This window comes from Sinohyriopsis cumingii, unplaced genomic scaffold, assembly GCF_028554795.1.
Source record: "Sinohyriopsis cumingii isolate HCF-2022 unplaced genomic scaffold, ASM2855479v2 utg000695l, whole genome shotgun sequence".
Classification (NCBI taxonomy): domain Eukaryota; kingdom Metazoa; phylum Mollusca; class Bivalvia; order Unionida; family Unionidae; genus Sinohyriopsis; species Sinohyriopsis cumingii.
Window position 1 is genome coordinate 3,764,928 of NW_028315924.1, and position 20,869 is coordinate 3,785,796.

At 35.7% G+C, this 20,869-nt stretch overlaps 1 protein-coding gene across 1 annotated transcript in view; it reads left to right on the plus strand.

Moving 5' to 3' along the window:
* Nucleotides 1-20,869, plus strand: part of LOC149773303 (uncharacterized) — a 58,707-nt gene that overhangs the window by 12,621 nt on the left and 25,217 nt on the right. The window contains exons 3-6 of the mRNA XM_089946462.1: nt 4,439-4,569; nt 8,236-8,461; nt 12,200-12,478; nt 18,037-18,315. Of these exons, the coding sequence (XP_089802588.1) occupies nt 4,439-4,569; nt 8,236-8,461; nt 12,200-12,478; nt 18,037-18,315 (915 nt within the window). The remainder of the gene's footprint in view (nt 1-4,438; nt 4,570-8,235; nt 8,462-12,199; nt 12,479-18,036; nt 18,316-20,869) is intronic.

The following is a 20,869-nucleotide window of genomic DNA, read 5'->3' on the forward strand; positions in this document are numbered from 1 at the left end:
TTCATTATATTTTCAAATTAATGTTCCAGTCCAACAATATTATAAATGAGCACTTTGTATTTCCAGTGAATAATAATTTAAATAAATAATTCCGCCCAATGAAATATTGAACACAACAATAAAACTGATTCTGCTACAAGATGTTAAAGCAAAAATGAATAAAGTTTAAAGTAATTGGGATTATATTGTTATGTGTTTAGGCTCTCATAAACATTAACAAAGAAAAAGAGAAAAAAACAAGCTTTGTCAAATTTAACAGATAATTTATTTCCCTGGAAAAACAAAGTAAAAATGAGTAATAAAATGTTCTAATGAATTTGAGTTCGAGTCCCGATGAAAATCCAAAATGGAAGGCAATGATGTATACTGTAGTCAGTATAGCGCTGATGTGTGAACCACAGACGATAATATTCTGGTGTTTGAATTTCCAAATAAAATTTCAAGAAAAACCTTTGTCCAATTATTCTGTGTGGGCACTCAGATATTTCCAGGAAAAAGAATGAATGATTCCATAAAATAAAATTTCAACTCAACTGGTCACAACAAAACACCTTTCAATGTCGAAGGTAAAATGCCCAACTGAGATAATTTCTCTAAACATTGGTATAAAACCTGATTACTGTGCAAACAGATGCCCAGGTGAGGGTCAATCCTCTGGTAAAACAAGAATTTTGAGAACATCATGGAAGCTATTTACATCTAAAGTCACGTAGTCCCAGTCAGCCTCAATTTCACTATTATCAGTCACACATTAAGCATAAATTAAAAAAAGAAATTGTTTACTTGAACTGTTGCTAATTTTGAATCAAGGTCAGGAACTAGGTCAGCATTAGGTGTTTACGACAAAACAGTCAGGTCAAACTAATTTATGGAAAATATCCAATTCCAGTAAACAAAATTACATTACTTTAACATGTAATGAAATAAATAAAAAATGTAAAACTTACAGACAGACAATTAAATTAAATCAAATATAAGTTAAATCAAATGTACATAACAATATGAAAAAGTAAGACACAAAAGTAGAGCCAGTGTTTAGGTCCAAAGTTCATTTCTAGAAAATTCAAAATTTGTAAATAGATAAGATCTGTTACTAAAGTTATAATAAAGAATGTGGTAAAGATCAGGTACAACATGTTTATCCATGGGGAATACCAGTGTCCTAGACCCAGACCCAAATAAAACACGTTTTGCTTTATTGATAATGATCTTAATATTTAACCTACATGCATAAGGAAATATTACAATGTATTATTTGTTTACCAAAATAAAAGTTAATTGTCAGGTACACAATGAACTTAATTTTGGACAAAGTCAAATCCAAAATACAATTATATGTAAGATATAATTCATGGAGAAACAAAAATGAACAAATACAAATTAAATATATACAACACCAGTGAAGTCAAAATTTCTTTGATAGATACAAGTTCGTTTTGGAGAAGAGAGTTCTAGAGTTTGTTTTGAACTTAAAATTCTTTATTTGACACTGAAATTTGCTCAAAGATGAGTAGAAGTTTCACTATTAATATTGAGTTCTGAAATAGATCCTGTGTCAGTACACCATTTAGTGTCTAGGTCATACCTATGTTCTCCAAGCCTGCAGATGAGGCACCGTGCTTCAGTGAACAATGAAACCTTTCAAGTGGATTTGAAGGAAATGTTCAGATATTTTCAGGAGTCATAATCATGAATTGCTGAACTAAAATAGATTCATATGTCTTAGAATTCACTTAATATTCTGTGAAATAAGTCATGAAGTCTATTGGATGGCATTATACATTGCATTATTTGCAATTTACCATTCACAGAAGCCTGTCGTGTGCTACTTGAAAAACTCAATAAGGACAATAATGCACAGTTGGTTCTGCATGAAACCGTCTGTCAGACATCTAATATGGAATCCATGATGACCATCTTGAAAATCTTTTTATTGCTACACCTAAGTTGATGATCATATTGACATAGGGGTTTCACTAAAATATCACTAAAATGCTCATTATCTAGATCATCACATGTCTGCCATGGCACCACTCTTCAGAATCTTACCAACACTTTTCCTGAATGGATAAACAATGTTTTCTCTTAGAGACTTTATCCTAATCCTAAATGAAAATTGTGCCTCACAGGCATTCAGAATGACCACCCTGGTGGCCATATTGATAATGATGTTGATGCTACCTCATAGCAGATTGTCAAGGCACTTGATTTGTTGGAGTTTATAAAAACACTATCAGATATGGTTTTAATACTTGGTAATGTAAGGAATAAAAGGAATGAAGGAAAAGTCTTATCTAGGATTCTTCTACAATTTTCAGCATTTAGAGCATTGGTCATAGAGGGGACTTTTGCTCATGTATGCATGCATGTGTATGACAAGGAGTAGAAAGAGAAAGACTTAAATGACACAGAATCTTTAAAGACAAATTCACTAGCAGCTTTGATATATTAAATGGTTAGGTTAGGCTGCAATCACAAAATACATGAATATAAATATTTGTGTACTATATTGCCGTATCAAATTAACAAATCTTCTTAGTTAATGAAAAGATTTTTTGTTTGAATATAAGCAGATTGATAGTAAATACTGAGGTTGAAATGGATGATTCAGCAAAGGATTAGTTTTTATTAGAACAAACAAGTTTTCAAATATAGTTGTTCAGTTCATGATCATGGGGGAGAGAGAGGGAAACATCACACTGGCAGTAACTATATATTAGACTGTTGAGACACCAGAATAGATTTTGCACCAATTCTGTTCTTTGAACAATTATTGTCAAATTTTGTGCTTATATGTGTATGTGATTGCTGCCTTTGTATGTATGAGAGAGAAATTTGTACTTACTATCTTGCAGAATCTTTGTCTTTGAAATGGTAGTTTTACAAGTTGCATATTACCATAACAATTAATGTACCATAGTGATCTCCACCCTCCAATTATCTTTTCAGTGTTAGGTGTCCACATGATTAAAGCATGTAGTCTGAACTGCCATGTGAAAATTCCACATTTTTATCATTCTCCATTTTGATTTGGAGGGAATTATATAGTGTTATTTAATTTCATGATCGTTTTTTGTGTGCACATTAAATCAAAATAACCTCGTCAATTCTCTACCAACATCATTTGTGTATGTGTGGTTTAACAATTTCTATCAGTATGCATTGCTCTGTTTGTCTGTCTGTCTGTCTCTTTCTCTGGCTGTCTGATTTACAGTGTATATACATGTATGTGTGAAATTGTCATTTTATATCATGATGACATTAAATAAATCTCTCTTATCTTTTCTTTTATGTATATTGACCAATCACAATGTTATTTTACGTTTTTGATCATAAGTCAAAAACAGTTTATTGAATGGTCTGTCACCTGTTGCCCATCCTGTGATGTTTGACCATCTGTTTGCACAAATTTGTTACAATTGCTACTCCTCCTAAACTAAATGAAATGAAAATGTTGTTTCTCAGACATCCACCAAGGCTACAACAGTGGCCAGCTTGAAAATCTAGTCACTACACATTCTGCATGGATAGTCATATCAACATGGAATTTTCTCTTAAGTAAATGTTACATGGTTCTAAATGAAAATGGCACTGATCTAACATCCTTTATGGTCACCACAGTAGCATAGTGAAATCTTGTTATCACTACTTCTACTGACATGGGGTTTTCACTTAAAGACTTCTTATTAGGTCTATATGGTCCTAATTGAAAATGGTTGTACTCAGACAGTCAATGTTGAAAATATTGTCATTGCTACTGCTCTTGAGTCGAAAGTTCATATCACTATGGGGTTTTCAATGGAACACTTATGGTGACTAGTTGGTGATAAAAAAACATTCTGCTAATCTGATATCCAATATGGTTGCCACAGCAGCCATCTTGAAAAACGTGTCACAACTCCTAGATGGACAGCTATATTTTCAACTGGTTTTCTCCAGAAGATTTAATGCCTCGTTGGTACTAATTGAAAATGGTGATGCCATGTTTGGCCACCATGACCTGTAATGTTTGTATTAATTATTATATTCATTCATGCCAATCTGCCATCAAGTATGACAGCCATTACAAAATATTGGAGGAAAAATAACTTCTCAAAAACCACTGAACATAATTTTTCAGAAGAGGACAGAAATCATCCTGACAAAAAATCATGTTGATTGACCATGAAATATGGCTACAGTTGCCAACAGCAGTAAAACCTTCAAATCACTTGTTCTAAATTACTGTTGGAGAGAATTAGACAGAAAGTATTCTGGCATGATAGCATTTCAAATTTGCACAGATGATACCAATATGTTATCATTGATTGCTAGGAAATGTCAGCATGAATTAACTAACCGAGATTTTTTAAACGACTGTAAATGCATTTAATTATTAGGCTGTTTAGAGCTAGGGTAGTAATCTCAGGTCTACTTGCACTTCATTCATATTTTACAGCTATTCCACCAGGACTGTTCATAACCCAGGATCCAAACCAGAATGTGGACCTCAGTGTACAGTCAGTTGTATTGCAGTGTAAAACTACTGGTTGTACGTACCCAATGCCTACAGTATCGTGGATTTTTCAGGTATGTCACTACATAAATTATAGAGTGTAATATATGAAATGCTATAAAATAATGTGTATACATACAAGCCATTTCCAAAGATACAGAAAAGCAGCTGATTTATTGTAAACAATTTATTACATAGCCAATTTTTGTCTATGGCTGTAGATTATATCTTATGATAATTATTACTTGTAGGTAAACATGTTTACTTGAATTGGAGTTCAGGACATTTGGTTACCCCTCGAAAATTCCTGTTATTTGTCATGTTCTTTACTAAAATGTTAGAAAAAGGATGTGGCCTTGATTAGTTTTTGACCCTCATCCTGATCCTCATATTGTGTCATAGGTTTTTTTATATTAAGGTTATTTACATCAGAATTATTTATCCTATGTTAACTTCTGTAATGGAATCAGTATTTTAGTCGCATTTCAGTTAATGTTTGAAAGGATTTATTTAATTAAATTATTAATTGGACACAGGATGAGAAAGAGGAGACAAATGCAAATACAAACAGAAAATGAAGAAATGGAAATATATATATGGAGAGAGAAGAAAGAGGACCTTCTCTGCCGCTCCTCCCCCCAAGGTTTAGACTCTTTTCAGAAGGCTTATTCCATCTGTGGCTACTCAGGATTAAGAGACTATCAACACGGGTCTCCTGCATCTGTTCCTATCTGCCCCATGGCCCATCAGTCTTATTCTTTAAAGCTGCATATCCCCGCTCAAAGCAACAACTGTTTCAGAACTCCACCTTGGCAAGCGGGCCCTAGGAGGAGGTGCTGCAAAGGCTCAGCCAATAAATTAGCAGGCTCTTTTCTCTTTTGTTGTTGTTGTAGGGTTTAACGCCATTTTCAGCACAAGATAGGCTATACATGGCGGCCAGTATTAATGGTGGAGGAAGAACCTGGGAAAATCCCAGAAAGAACCACCGACCCATGAGAAGCTACTGACAAGCTTTCTCACATACCCACATTGGCCGAATCCTAGACTCGAACTCACACAGACAGAGGTGAGATGGCAGTGATCCGTAACGGAGAACGCTTTAGAAGGAGGTGCAGCAAAGGCTCGGGCAATTAATTAGCAGGCTCTTTCCTCTTTTGTAAGTACAAGTATTGATGGCCCTTGGGACTCGCTCCTTCTCTCTGCAGAACATATGTCCCCTTTGATTCCCATTATTGCCAGACAATAAGTCTTTTAATAGAGACATGGTCTGGTACAGTGGTCAATATGAGATCTCCCTCCAATTAAATCTGGTGCACTTAAAGAGGTTCACTACCTTTTTTCAGAAGGTTGCAGTTGAGAGGGTGCTAAAAAATAAATCACTGGCCTAATTATTTTATTCACCTTTCTTCCATAAAGATTTTTGCTTGAGAAACCATTCAAGATGGAGACCACAGCCTCAATCAGGAATGCCATGAGACTTGTTGGTTGGGCTTTTTCCATTGATCTTGGTTTGACTCTCGACAGATCACTTACATTCTACAACCACCTGAAGAAAACTGTGCAAAACTGAGCACTCAAAACAACCTACTCCACAAACTGGCTGGCTCAACCTAGTGTGCTCATGTGCTCAGACACTCAAGACATCAGCATTAGCCATCTATTATCCAACAGCTGAATATTGTGATCCTGTCTGGGCTCCCATACCAAGCTAACTGACATCCAGCTCAACACAACAATGCACATAATCACTGGAACACTTTGTTCTACTTCTTTACCATGGCTGCCGGTACCAATCAACATTCCTCCTCCATATCTCAGTCACCAGGAAGCAACCAAAAGACTTCTGGCTAAAATCTATGCCAGTGAGAAACTTCCACTGTACATCAACATGACTTTTTATCCAGCTGTCCACCTGGCTTTGAGACATCCAATCTGGTTAGGTCCATTGCCAGAGGATATGACAGCTATTTCGGCATGGAGTGATGAGTGGTCTTCAACAGACATTGTAAACCACTCCCTCTGTTCTACTGGCTTTAACCTTCCAGGACATATGTGGACCATGCTGAAGCATTTCTACACAGGACTGGATCATTGTGTAGTCAACCTTATCTGATGGGGGCCCAGCCACTGACTCTTCCCATAGCTGTGGAGGTCTATAGACCATGTCACACATTATAAAAAAGTGTCCACTGACAATGTTTCCCGGTGGACTGCAGGCTCTGCCCTGATACTGTTAAATGGCTGGGCATACACTGCACACAATGGATAATAATGATAATTGATCTTTAGGATGTGTCTCATTTAATAACCTAAGTTCAGTATTCATGTGAAATCCAATATATTCTTCATGATCTGTTCAGACTTGTCTCCATGGAAAGCATTTCCTTAAGTAGGTAACCAGCTATACAGCTTTACTGAAAATTACCTTTTTACTTTGCAGCATTCGTTTCTGGCATATTAAATTTACTTAGTATTATCTTGTGTGTTTTATGTCCATGAAAGCTTTCTTGACCTGATGTAGCTATACTTTTGTGGCTGAGAAAAAGTAGTCCTGTAACTTCTGGTGTGTTCATAATGAAAAAGAAAATAAGTTTTTAAATGTTTGGGGACTGAATAATTAACTTCCCTTTCAAAACAATATTTTGATTGATTTATCGTGTATCATATAAAATGTTTGAAGCATGTGTACCTACATTCTCAAACTGTTTGAGTACAGATTGTGACTCAGTTGAAGTTGACAGATTTGAGCATAATGTATGGGTTTTTTGAGAAACAATAAAGCTGATCAAGTTTGTAACTTCTTTCTGACTTTGAATAACTTTATTATTAACATGGATATACTTCAAGCATCATTTCAGACATTTAGACTTTGAGCCTGACATTGGCTCTCATCCATAAAAAGTATCAAAGCTAAGGAGTATGAATTTTAAGTGACATTAAAATAATAATGCCTTTGACTTCATCTATTCTTAACATATACTGGAGCATTCTGTAATATGTATGTTGTATGATGTATAATGTAGCATGCTATAAGATGCATAAAGTTACTGTAGCATGCTGTAACATGTATAGTGTAGCATGCTGTAACATGTATAGTGTAGCATTTTGTAACATATATACTGTAGCATACTGTAACATGTATATTGTAGCATGCTGTAACATGTACTGTAGGATGCTGTCACATGTATACATGAATATGCTGTAAAATGTACACTCTAGCATGTTGTAGCATGTATATTGTAGCATGTATATTGTAGGATGTATATTGTAGCATGTATGTTGTAGCATGTATATTGTTGCATGTATATTGTAGCACATTGTAGCATGTATATTGTTTCATGCTGTAACATGTATATTTTTGCATGATGTTACATGCATACTGTAGCATTCTATAAGCACATACTGTAGGTTGCTGTAACATGTATACTGGATCATGCTTTGGTGTTGTTGTTGTTATAGGATTTAATGCCATTTTTTAGCACAAGATAGGCTATAAATGGTGGCCAGTATAAATGGTGGAGAAAGAACCTGGGAAAACCCCAGAAAGAACCACCAACCCATGAGAAGCTACTGGCAAGCTTTCTCATGTATCCGCCTGGAGCATGCTGTAACATTTATATTGTAGCATGCTGTAACATATACATATATACTGTAACGATTATAATAATATGTTTGTATTGTAATAATGTACACAAATAAATAAGTTTGAACTGAGTGCATTGTCTTATGAAATATTTCAGGATAAAACAAGTTCATCTGAGAGTGTCTATGTAAGAAATAGCCCAACAGGAATACAAGAAATGTGTGTCACACAGGAAAAGATTTATACAAGCACCTTGAACCTCCCACTGTACACCACATTGAATGACAACACTGACAAGACTGTCACCTTCTCTTGTAGGATTGAATATCCTGATTCCTCTAGAAACATAAATGCGTATGCTTCAAATACAGTCAGATTTGCTGGTAAGATTATACATGTCAGATTTGCTTGTAAGATTATACGTGTCAGGTTTACTGGTAAGATTCTACTTGTCAGATTTGCTGGTAAGATTATATATGTCAGATTTGCTGGTAAGATTATATATGTCAGATTTGCTTGTAAGATTATACGTGTCAGGTTTACTGGTAAGATTCTACTTGTCAGATTTGCTGGTAAGATTATATATGTCAGATTTGCTGGTAAGATTATACATGTCAGATTTGCTTGTAAGATTATACATGTCAGGTTTACTGGTAAGATTCTACTTGTTAGATTTGCTGGTAAGATTGTACATGTCAGATTTACTAGTAAAACTATACATGTCAAATGTTCTGGTGAGATTATGCATATAACCATAAATGTCGACTAAAGTTCTAAATTATTGTGAAGCTTGTAACAGTTCAAAAAGTTACAAGTTGTAGCTGCAACCCATTTGGCCTGAACATGAGATGTTGAATTTCAGTAATTTGTACAGCAGCTTAAAACAGCTGTGGATGGCTCTCCCTTGATATCATGACCTAATTCCCTGGTCCTTTAATTTATTTGATAATCAGTATGATTGATTCTTATTGCCCTATTGTCATTTTCATCTTATATTGAAAGTATGTCTGGCTGCAGAAAAGATCTATCAAAAGCTATTTATATTCAAAATACACCAAACTGATGTATCACTGTTTATTTTCAAGTTGCATTAAGTTCTAAAGTGTTCATTTTTATGTCTAACACGTTAATTTGGGCTGAAATCCTTAATAGTTTTCTTGTTGGAAAAATCAGATCCAGTTTCTTCAAAGTAATCAAAAGTAATTTCTAAATCATTAGCTTTCCAGTTTTGAAGTGATTGAGATATTCACTCCAAATCATTCTTATCAAGCATGTTGGAATATGTACCTTTGACTACCAGCAACTAGCAGGTCAGTAATGCATAATAATTTAAAAACATTGATAGTAAGAGTTCACAGTCTGAATTGCAGTTGCACTGACTAAAAGAATTGTTGGTAGTTCCCAGTCTGAATTGCAATGACACTGACTACAAGCATTGTTTGTAAGAGTTCCCAGTCTGAATTACAATGACACTGACTACAGGCATTGTTTGTAAGAGTTTCCAGTCTGAATTGCAGTGGCATTGACTACAAGTGTTGTTGGTAAGAGTTCCAAGTCTGAGTCACAGTGGCACAGTCTACAAGCTTTGTTGGTAAGAGTTTCCAGTCTGAATTGTAATGGCACTGACTAAACACATTGTTGGTAAGAGTTCCCAGACTGAATTGCAGTGACTTTGACTTCAGGCATTGTTGGTAAGCATTCCCAGTTTGAATTACAGTGGCACTGACTTAAAACATTGTTGGTACAAGTTCCCAGTCTGAATTGCAGGCTTTGTTGGTAATAGTTCCAAGTCTGAATTGCAGTGGCACTGTCTACAGGCATTGTTGGTAAGGGTTCCCAGTCTGCATTGCAGTGACATTGACTACAGGCATTGTTTGTAAGCATTCCCAGTCTGAATTGCATTGTCAATGACTACAGGCATTGTTATTAATAGTTCCAAGTCCGAATTGCAGTTGCACTATCTACAGGCATTGTAGTAAGAGTTCCAGGTCTAAATCACAGTGGCACCGGCTACAAGCATTGTTAGTAAGAGTTCCCAGTCCTAATTGCAATGTCACTGACTATACACATTGTTGATAAGAGTTCCTAGAATGAATTACAGTGGCATTGACTACAAGCAGTGTTGGTAAGAGTTCCTAATCTGAATTGCACTGACATTGACTAGAGGCATTGTTATTAATAGTTCCAAGTCTGAACTGCAGTGGCACTGTCTACAGGCATTGTTGTTAAGGGTTCCCAGTCTGCATTGCACAGACATTGACTACAGGCATTATTTGTAAGCATTCCCAGTCTGAATTGCATTGTCAATGACTACAGGCATTGTTGGTATGAGTTCCAAGTCCAAACTGCAGTGGCACTGTCTACAGACATTGTTGGGAAGAGTTCCCAGTCTGAATTGCAGTGGCACTGTCTACTGGCACTGTTTGTAAGAGTGCACAGTATTAGTAAACCTTGCAACCTTATTAATCAAGCCAGTTCACAATGAATTGATAATTGCAGCTCACGTGACAGTGAGTGAAAGATCAGACCTAAGTATCAGTGGTTTTGAGACAGCTGGATTTGTTTAATTCAGCAATTTTGGGATTATTTATCTGAGAAGAATTTGTGAGTACCATGAGACTTGATTGACACAACATTGATACAGTGGCTTTGTCCAAAAATCTGTGAAGTGTGAGGTTTAATACTCTGCTGTAATTAGTGTATATACATAGTGTTTCATTAATAATAGTGTTTCAAAAAAATAGTTATAGTATTTTACAGGATTGTTGTTCTTTTGGATTAAAAATGCATGGATCAGATGAAATGTGCTTTTAGAAGGATTTAAATGTTTCAACAATAGTTGTACACAAATGAACGATCGATTTGAATAAGTATTCAATTTAATTTTCATATACTGTTATTTTGTATTTTGTATTTTTTCATTTTCAGTATTACTATTGTTTGAATAGCTTTTTCTCTATTTTCTCCCTCTCCTTACTTGCCTCACATGTCGATTTAAGGCAGTGAGTGTAAAATTACAGTTATCGGATACTTTATCGAATGTGTGCATTGAAACAATATAAAACGATTTATAATTCTTGTTTCAAAAGGTTAAAATAAAAAAATAAAACACATGTAAAAACTAATATTTAATTACCAGATTACAATATTTACCTTGTTTTATCAAATACACTAAGAAAACGGGGTGTTGGTGTCATCGTCCTACTTGGTTCATTTTTCATTGGGGATTTAAATTTTTTATTTGGGGCAACAACGAAAGCCATAAAAATTGGTCCCCCACAAAGATTGATGATACTACAGGACAGCCTTATTCAGGATGTGAAGGCATTTACTCATGACAGCCTTACTAAGGACATGAAGGCATTTAATCATGACAGCCTTACTAAGGACATGAAGGCATTTAATCATGACAGCCTTACTAAGGACGTGAAGGCATTTAATCATGACAGCCTTACTAAGGACATGAAGGCATTTAATCATGGCAGCCTTACTAAGGACATGAAGGCATTTAATCATGACAGTCTTACTTAGGTCACAAAGGCATTTAATCATGACAGTCTTACTAAGGATATGATATGGACAGGAATGTCCTTAACACTTTGCTTGAAAATTGCAGTTTTGACATTTATTTTACTCATCGGTTATAAATATGGTGAGTCTCTGTTTTGCAATGATATTGATCTGCCATCAGATATGGCTGTCATCACATTGACAAAAATAAAAATAGACTTTTGAAACAACTTAATTTTTAATAGAAATAATAAACATTGGACAGAAGTCATCCAAATGAGATGAAGCATTATAGCTGCCATTGAACAGGGTCTTCAAAATAGAATAAAATTTGTCTTGAAAGTCAGCTGGTATGAGAGACCATCTGTCTTGAAAACCATGACTTTTTGGTAGAAGAAGTGGTCTTTCATAGCACATAATATGCTCATCATTGGTCCAAGATTACTAGGATGGCTGCTTTGTTGCATATGGCTGTAAGGATGTTGCTAACATTGGGCACTTGTTTTGATGCAAAGATTGATGACTAATAATGTCAGGTTGATGGTCAAAACACTACCTAGGCAAAGCTTCTTACTGTAGTTACAGTTGTGTATTTGACATGCCTTTTTCAGTGAGAGTTACAGAAGCAGTCTTACAACAGAATAACCAGAACATCACAGAAACATTGACTGTGAGCTCAGCAGAACCAGTGACCTTGACCTGTGTGACAGGAACCAGTAGACCTGCCCCCTCTATAGACTGGTATATAGGATCTCAAAAGAGAGGCAGTGGACCAAGTTTGACCATAACCTTTAGTAACATAGACCACAATGGGACTATCTACTGCCAGGCATATAACACTGACCCTAGTAGACTGGTTTCTTCTGCTAAACCAAGACTCTTTGTGCAAGGTAAAGCAAATACGTATATCTTGTTATTTTTCATGGTTACTGAATTCATGTATTGGTATAAACTTTCTATGCTTAATTGAATATAAGTAAAGATTCTTATGGACAGAAACATATTATTTTAAAAGATAAATAAAATTCATATTTTAATATCAGTAATACAAAACCCATTTGATTTGAATGGGTAGCTCTTCAATTTGCTTGAGTTCAGTGCAGGTTTTTTTGTTGTTGTTGTCCAATACAGGATTCAGGACATGTGCATGTGATGGCATTTTAGGTATATAATAATGGAAAGATAGCATTATACATTGTACAGTATCAGGTGCAGATTTTGCTGACTTTATATCTGTTCTGTTAAATGATGAGAAAAGTAAAGATAGGTAGTGGCTTTTGTAAAGACCCCAAAATATCTTGTTTAGAATTTCAATAGTTTTAGCTCTAATGGTCATAAACCAGGAGAGCATATGGTATGATGTATTGTTGATGATGTATCATCTGTTGTCCCTCCATCTGTTGGCACAAGTTTGTTATTGCTACACCTTCTAACTGCTAAAGAGACATTCATTCTATAGTCTAGTTTACCCTAATGAAAATGGTGCCACTCAGACTTCCATTTAATTTCTGATTGCTTCTAAGTGAAAATGATGCTGATCAGATGTCTAATGTGGCCACCACAGCAGTCATGTTGAAAGTCTTGTTATTGCATTTCATGAATGGAAAGTCATATTGACATGTGAATTTCACTGAAAGACATGCTGATTTGATGTCTAATATGGCCACCACAGCAGACATGTTGAAAGTCTTGTTATTGCATTTCATGAATGGAAATCATATTGACATGTGAATTCCACTGAAAGACATGCTGATTTGATGTCAAATATGGCCACCACAGCATGAAAATCATTTATTCCACCTCCTGAAAGAATGGTCTTATCAGCTTGGGGTTTTCACTGATAGAGTTCTAATGATGTCTAGTTAGTCTCAGATGGAAATAGTATCAATCTGATATCCAATATGGCCAACGTGGAAGTCATCTAAAAAAATTACTCCTCCAAATGGAGAGTCATATCAGCATGAGATTACCACCAGAAGACTTCATATGTCTTCTTATGTCTTCTTGGTCCTAAATGAAAATAGTTCCAGTCTCACATTATACATGTTCAACAAAGAAGCTAATTTGAAAATCTTGTTATTGCTGACAAAATATAAAAAATGGCTTCAGCACTTGGCAGTTTTAAGGACAAAATGGTCACATATCAGATTCCTGTAAATTCTTTTCAGTCAATGGAGTGTAAGTCCTTTTTGCATATGTTAAGTGACTCTGGTTTTGTATATTTCTTTTGGGGTGGGGTGGTAAAACTGCTATGTTACTGTATTATTTCCATAAAATTTGTTTGGCACACTGCTAAAAAAATAAAAAAATCCTTTCAACATTTCAAAAACCTCTGAACATAAATTTTGATGGATAGCTTCCAGGCATGATAGGTTTTAAACTTGTACAATTGTTGCAAATCTTGTCATCAGAGATGGCCACTAGCACTAATGGAAAAATCTTTAACCAGTGTATACACAAATTAATTTTTCTTCCAAATGTGGCAAAAAGCATTCTGGTAGAAAGTGATTTTATGCTGGTACAAATGATGCAAAGGTTCCACGAGAAATAAACAAAACGTTTAAAATTCAATTGTCAATCATCTGATGTCCATCTGTTTCCACAATCCTGTTCCTGATCCTACTAATCTATTGTAAAGGCTTTTTTAAAATTCCATTGTCCATCATCTGATGTCCATCTGTTTCCACAAGCTTGTTCCTGATCTTACAAATTTATTGTAAAGGCTTTTTTCAAAGTCTGTTGTCCATCATCTGATGTCCATCTGTTTCCACAATCTTGTTCCTGATCCTACTAATCTATTGTAAAGGCTTTTTTAAAAGTCTGTTGTCCATCATCTGATGTCCATCTGTTTCCACAAGCTTGTTCCTGATTCTACTAATCTATTGTAAAGGCTTTTTTAAAAGTCTGTTGTCCATCATCTGATGTCCATCTGTTTCCACAATCTTGTTCCTGATCCTACTAATCTATTGTAAAGGCTTTTTTAAAAGTCTGTTGTCCAACATCTGATGCCCATCTGTTTCCACAAACTTGTTCCTGATCCTACTAATCTATTGTAAAGGCTTTTTTAAAAGTCTGTTGTCCATCATCTGATGTCCATCTGTTTCCACAATCTTGTTCCTGATCCTACTAATCTATTGTAAAGGTTTTTTTAAAAGTCTGTTGTCCAACATCTGATGCCCATCTGTTTCCACAAACTTGTTCCTGATCCTACTAATCTATTGTAAAGGCTTTTTTAAAAGTCTGTTGTCCATCATCTGATGTCCATCTGTTTCCACAAGCTTGTTTTTCCTGATCCTACTAATCTATTGTAAAGGCTTTTTTAAAGTCTGTTGTCCATCATCTGATGTCCATCTGTTTCCACAATCTTGTTCCTGATCCTACTAATCTATTGTAAAGGCTTTTTTAAAAGTCTGTTGTCCATCATCTGATGTCCATCTGTTTCCACAATCTTGTTCCTGATCCTACTAATCTATTGTAAAGGCTTTTTTAAAAGTCTGTTGTCCATCATCTGATGTCCATCTGTTTCCACAAGCTTGTTGTTCCTGATCCTAATATATTGTAAAGGCTTTTTTAAAAGTCTGTTTGGTCCTACATGAATATAATGCTGCTTGGACATCCAGTATGGCTGCCATTGTGGCCATCTTGTTATCATTACTTCACTTAAACATTGTGATGTTGATTTGCACTAAAAGACTTCTTATATATGTTGTTGTTACTGAATTAAAATTGTGCTGATAATACCTCCAACACTGGCTGCCATGGTGGTCATTTTGAAAATCTTTTTATAATTACTTCTTCTAAATTGATGATCATATACACTTGGGGTTTTCACTTAATAATTTTATTGATATCAAGTTGGTCCAAAGTAAAGCCTGTGCTAATCAAACATGCACTTCTTATCCATGCTCTTCTCTTATTAATAGTGTCATTGATATGGGGGTTTTACATGAACACTTCCTACAGTATTTAATTGGTTTTAATTGAAATTGGTACAGACTTGACTAACATAATATTCACACTTTTCTGTAGGACTTATGCAAAGCTGTCTTAGTTAGTTTGATTCAGGGTAACGTTTATTGCTTGCATTTTGTACTTCATTGAGCGTCTGAAAACTGACCTGTTACTAGTGAACTTTGACTAAACTATGGTTTTAGTTACATTCTAACTGTGTTTGCACTTGGCTGTTAGGCTGATGTCAGACAGGTAATTGATATTAGACTCACTTGGGCCTCTTGTTGTTCAGATGGTAATGATCATATTTCAGATCCAAGCGAAGATTAGTTAAAGTAAAGAAACCTTCAAGGAACTGTTTTTATAACATATGCACAGATTTTGAAGAAATATTTATGGCACCCAACAAATCCAGATATTTTGGACTACTGAATTTTTCTATAATGTTCTTTTCCACTAGTGCCTATTGCTTGCAGTGGTCATTCTCTCTTAAAATATAAGCATACAACAATTATGAGTTGAAAATTTCAGACTGAAGATTTAATTGTTAATCTGATCTTGGTGATACAGTAAAACCTGTCATGAGAGACCTCTGCTATGAGCGACCAGCTGTCATTTCCAACCACAATCGTAACGCACGGATCGATTTTACTATATAAACGCTCTGTTATGAACGAACACCTGCTGAACGCGACAAGCAACCACGATTTCTTGGCAAAATATTCATTTTGACACTGCTATGAACGACCGCATTGCCAAACAAACAAAACAGATTGGCACCACTGACCTTAACTTAATCCTTTGTAAACACTAGAGCTCAGGATAAATGTAGTATGCAAACAAAGTGCACATTAAATAACACTATAGTTGAACAACCATATATTGAGATAAACACCTCTAATCATTTAATCCTTTGTAACAAAGACTGCATAAATAGTAAAGATTGTTCTAATAAAGTATTTTTAAAGAATTTGTCTTGCTACAGTACCAGTTTTGTGAAATTTACAACTCCAGCGTACAGTGTCATTTGTAAACTACAGTAAACCAGACTAAAGTACATGTCACTAACCACCATTGTAGTGCCGAAGTCATGTGAATAGCCAGTAAGAGTAACATCAAAGGGAGTAATGATGGATATATGCAGTCAATTTAGAGGTTTGTATTTTTTCTTTATCTTTATAAAAACTCACAAAACGCCGGTAGTCCTTATGTCCCAGTGAGAAATCGTTTGTAAGGGCTTCAGTGTAGGTTTGAGTACATCATTTGTCTTTCCAGTTAATCCATAATGCCTGGAGGGTGAATGAGCTCTTTGTCATTAATACTAGTAAGTGAGAATCATTTCCAGATTTGTTTAAAATTATTTTTTAATTCTTTTGTTAGTGTTTCACCAAGCCAACATCTGTTTACCTGGGTGCAGATGGTCGCAACCTTTGTTTATCGAGCTATAACGCTGTTGATTTAAACTTCATCTCAGAATAAATGTATTGTTTCTTGATGAGTTAATTATGTCTTTTGGTTTCATTCATTGGTACATAATATATATTTATTCCTTATTTCCCCAAAACCTGATCAAAACCGAAAGTCCTTATAACATCAACACTGATAACAATGGCACAACCTCCACTGAAAAATAGAAAAATTTTAACACTGGAAGAAAGGATTAATGTCATTGAAAGAAATGAAAAAGGGGAGACCGCTCGCAAAATAGCAGTCAGCTTAAGCGGTCAGTATTAAGGGTGGAGGAAGAACCCAGGAAAGAACCACCGACCCACATTTAAAAGAGATTAAAGAATATGCTTTACATGTCAACAAAGAAGTATAATGGATTTCTTAAAAAACAAGTGAATAAGTGTATAGAATAAGATATATACATCATATCTAAATGTTCATTTTGTGTACATATTAATGTTATGCTGAAATATAAATTTTATTCTCGTTGTTTGATAGATTTATATCTTTATTACATAAAGATATTTTGAGAGGAATGCATGCAATATTTAACAAGATTTATGAATAAAGGATATGACATATGTACAGTGAGTATGGGTATTATATTTCAACAATGCTAACTAATGACCCTGAAAACCAGTCCCACACACCTCTTATGAGAGACCACCTGTCTTGAGAGACCGCTTTTGGTTGGCAGAAGGGGGGGTCTCTCATAACAGGTTTTACTGTAATGTAAGGATGGATATTTGATTGTCAGTCTGATCTTAGTGGTAATGTCAGGCTGGAGATTTAATTGTCAGTCTGATCTTAGTGGTAATGTAAGGCTGGATATTTGATTGTCAGTCTGATATTGGTGGTATCGTCAGGCTGGAGATTTAATTGTTAATCTGTTCTTAGTGGTAAGCAGGACATAATAACCACTTTTTCAGCAGTGGCTAAATTGTTGTAGTCTACAGTTTGCTATGGTTTTTGTTAAAGGTTTTCAGTGGTGCTTTTATTTTGGGATTGTTATTGTAATTACAGTTGTTTATTTGATGTGCTTTTTCAGTGAGAGTTACAGAAGTAGTGTTACAACAGAATAACCAGAACATAACAGAAATATTGACTGTGACCTCAGCAGAACCAGCAACCTTGACCTGTGTTACAGGAATCAGTAGACCAGCCCCCACCATAGAATGGTATATAGGATCTCAAAAGAGAGGCAGTGGACCCAGTCTGATCATTACCTTTAGTATTACTGACCACAATGTGACAGTCTACTGTCAGGCTTACAATACTGACCCTAGTAAACCAGTTTCTTCTCCTAAACCAAGACTCTTTGTGCGAGGTAAAGCAAATACGTATATCTTGTTATTTTTCATGGTTACTGAATTCATGTATTGGTGTAAACTTTTTATGCTTAATTGAGTATAAGGATTCTTATAGTCTTGAACATAATATTTAATGTGATGGTTCTATGTGAAGAAAAAAAACACAGTAAACATCTCTTTTGAAAAGCTCTTCTAGCTGCTATAATTATTCAGAAATAATGATTACAAAAGTTCTATTTTATAACACACAAGTACAGGGAAACTTTGATAACTCAGATTGGTTGGAATGATTTAATGAACAAATAAAGGTGGTTATTGAAAATATGATGCATGATTTTCAAAAAGTTTAGTTTTCAGAAATTAGCATGAATCCCACAAAACTGCCATTCTTTTGCTTATTGGTACCATAAAACATGAAGATTGATCCCCCTTTATAAAGCTGTTTTTGGACCCACAGTGCACCTTGCTAAACACTATAAGCTATACACATTGAACCTGAAGCTGTCAAAATTTCAGAAAACTTCTACTGGGTACCGGTAGATTCTAATTACAATTTACCCGGCTATCTGATCAAAGGGAAACTGTATTAAAAATATACAAACTTGAAGTTAAGTCAACATTTTTTTAATTCACTGTATCCAGTGAATATCACTACCTAATGTCATCTGGTACAAAGTCCAAGAAATCATCCTAATTTTCTGATAAAGTTCTGAATTCCTCCATTGTCTTGTAGTAAATTGTCATGGTCAGTCATCATAAATATCATCTGACTCCTTTTCCTTGGCCTCACTATCATATGTGGAAATCTATTCAAGGTTGCAAATGAACATGTGTCAATTGTGTGCCAAGGCAAACAAACCACCCTCTGTTACATGCCACAACTTGAAGAATTGTCATCTGAGAAAACAACGATCAAGGTGACTTATTTACTGGAAGAGGTAGCTTGGCACTGTTGGAAAATAAGCTGTGGGATTATGGTCAATTATTTGCAGGAAGAGGTAGACCTCTGCTTGGCAGTGTGGGAAAACAAGTTGTGGGATTAAGGTCAATTATTTAATGGCAGACGTAGACATCAGCTTGGCAAGGGTATTATCAAAGGGTGGATGCCCAAGTACCTGGATACCAGTTGGCATCTTTAATTCGTCTCCCTTTGTCAAGACATTATAGGAGCCACAATACAAAATGCTAAACACTATCAACTATAAACATTGATCTCACTTTATCAAGTCATTATAGGAGCCATAAAGTGCCATGCATTAAATGATGAGACCTGATTATACCAAGGCGTGTTATATCAGTGTTGTGTTTTACTGTAGTAGAAGCAAATTATACAGATTATCCATTCATGCAGTCTCATTATACCACTCTTGTCCACTCATACGTTCTCATCATACCACTCTTGTCCACTCGTACAGTCTCATCATACCACTCTTGTCCACTCATACAGTCTCATCATGACAGTATTGTCCACTCATACATTCTCATGATACCACTCTTGTCTACTCATAGTCTCATCATACCACTCTTGTCCACTCATACATTCTCATGATACCACTTTTGTCCACTCATACAGTCTCATCATGACAGTATTGTCCACTCATACATTCTCATGATACCACTCTTGTCTACTCATAGTCTCATCATACCACTCTTGTCCACTCATACATTCTCATGATACCACTATTGCCCACTCATACAGTCTCATCATACCACTCTTGTCCACTCATACATTCTCATGATACCACTATTGCCCACTCATACAGTCTCATCATACCACTCTTGTCCACTCATACATTCTCATGATACCACTATTGCCCACTCATAGTCTCATCATACCACTCTTGTCCACTCATACATTCTCATGATACCACTATTGCCCACTCATATTCTCATCATACCACTCTTGTCCACTCATACATTCTCATGATACCACTATTGCCCACTCATATTCTCATCATACCCTCTTGTCCACTCATACATACTCATGATACCACTCTTGTCTACTCAGTCTCATCATACCACTCTTGTCCACTCATTCATTCTCATCATACCACTCTTGTCCACCGCTCCAGTGGCCTAGGGTTAGAGCGTCCACCTCGGATGCGGGAGGTCGTGGGTTTGATCCCCGGCCAAGTCATACCAAAGACTTACAAAAATGGTATTAACAGCTGCCTCGCTTGGTGCTCAGCATTAAGAGGTTAGTGTTAGGACTGGTCGGCCTGGTGTCAGGATAATGTGACTGGGTGGGACATCATGCTACATGTCTGCGGCATGATGCCCCAGTGCTAGACATCACTATAAACTGCCACATTGCAGACATCGTAGCGATATGACTGAAAAATTGTTAAAGCTACGTTAAAAATCAAAATCACATCACACACACATCACTCTTGTCCACTCATACATTCTCATCATACCACTCTTGTCTACTCATAGTCTCATCATACCACTCTCGTCCATTCATACAGTCTCATCATACCACTCTTGTCCATTCATACATTCTCATGATACCACTCTTGTCTACTCATTGTCTCATCATACCACTCTTGTCCACTCATACAGTCTCATGAT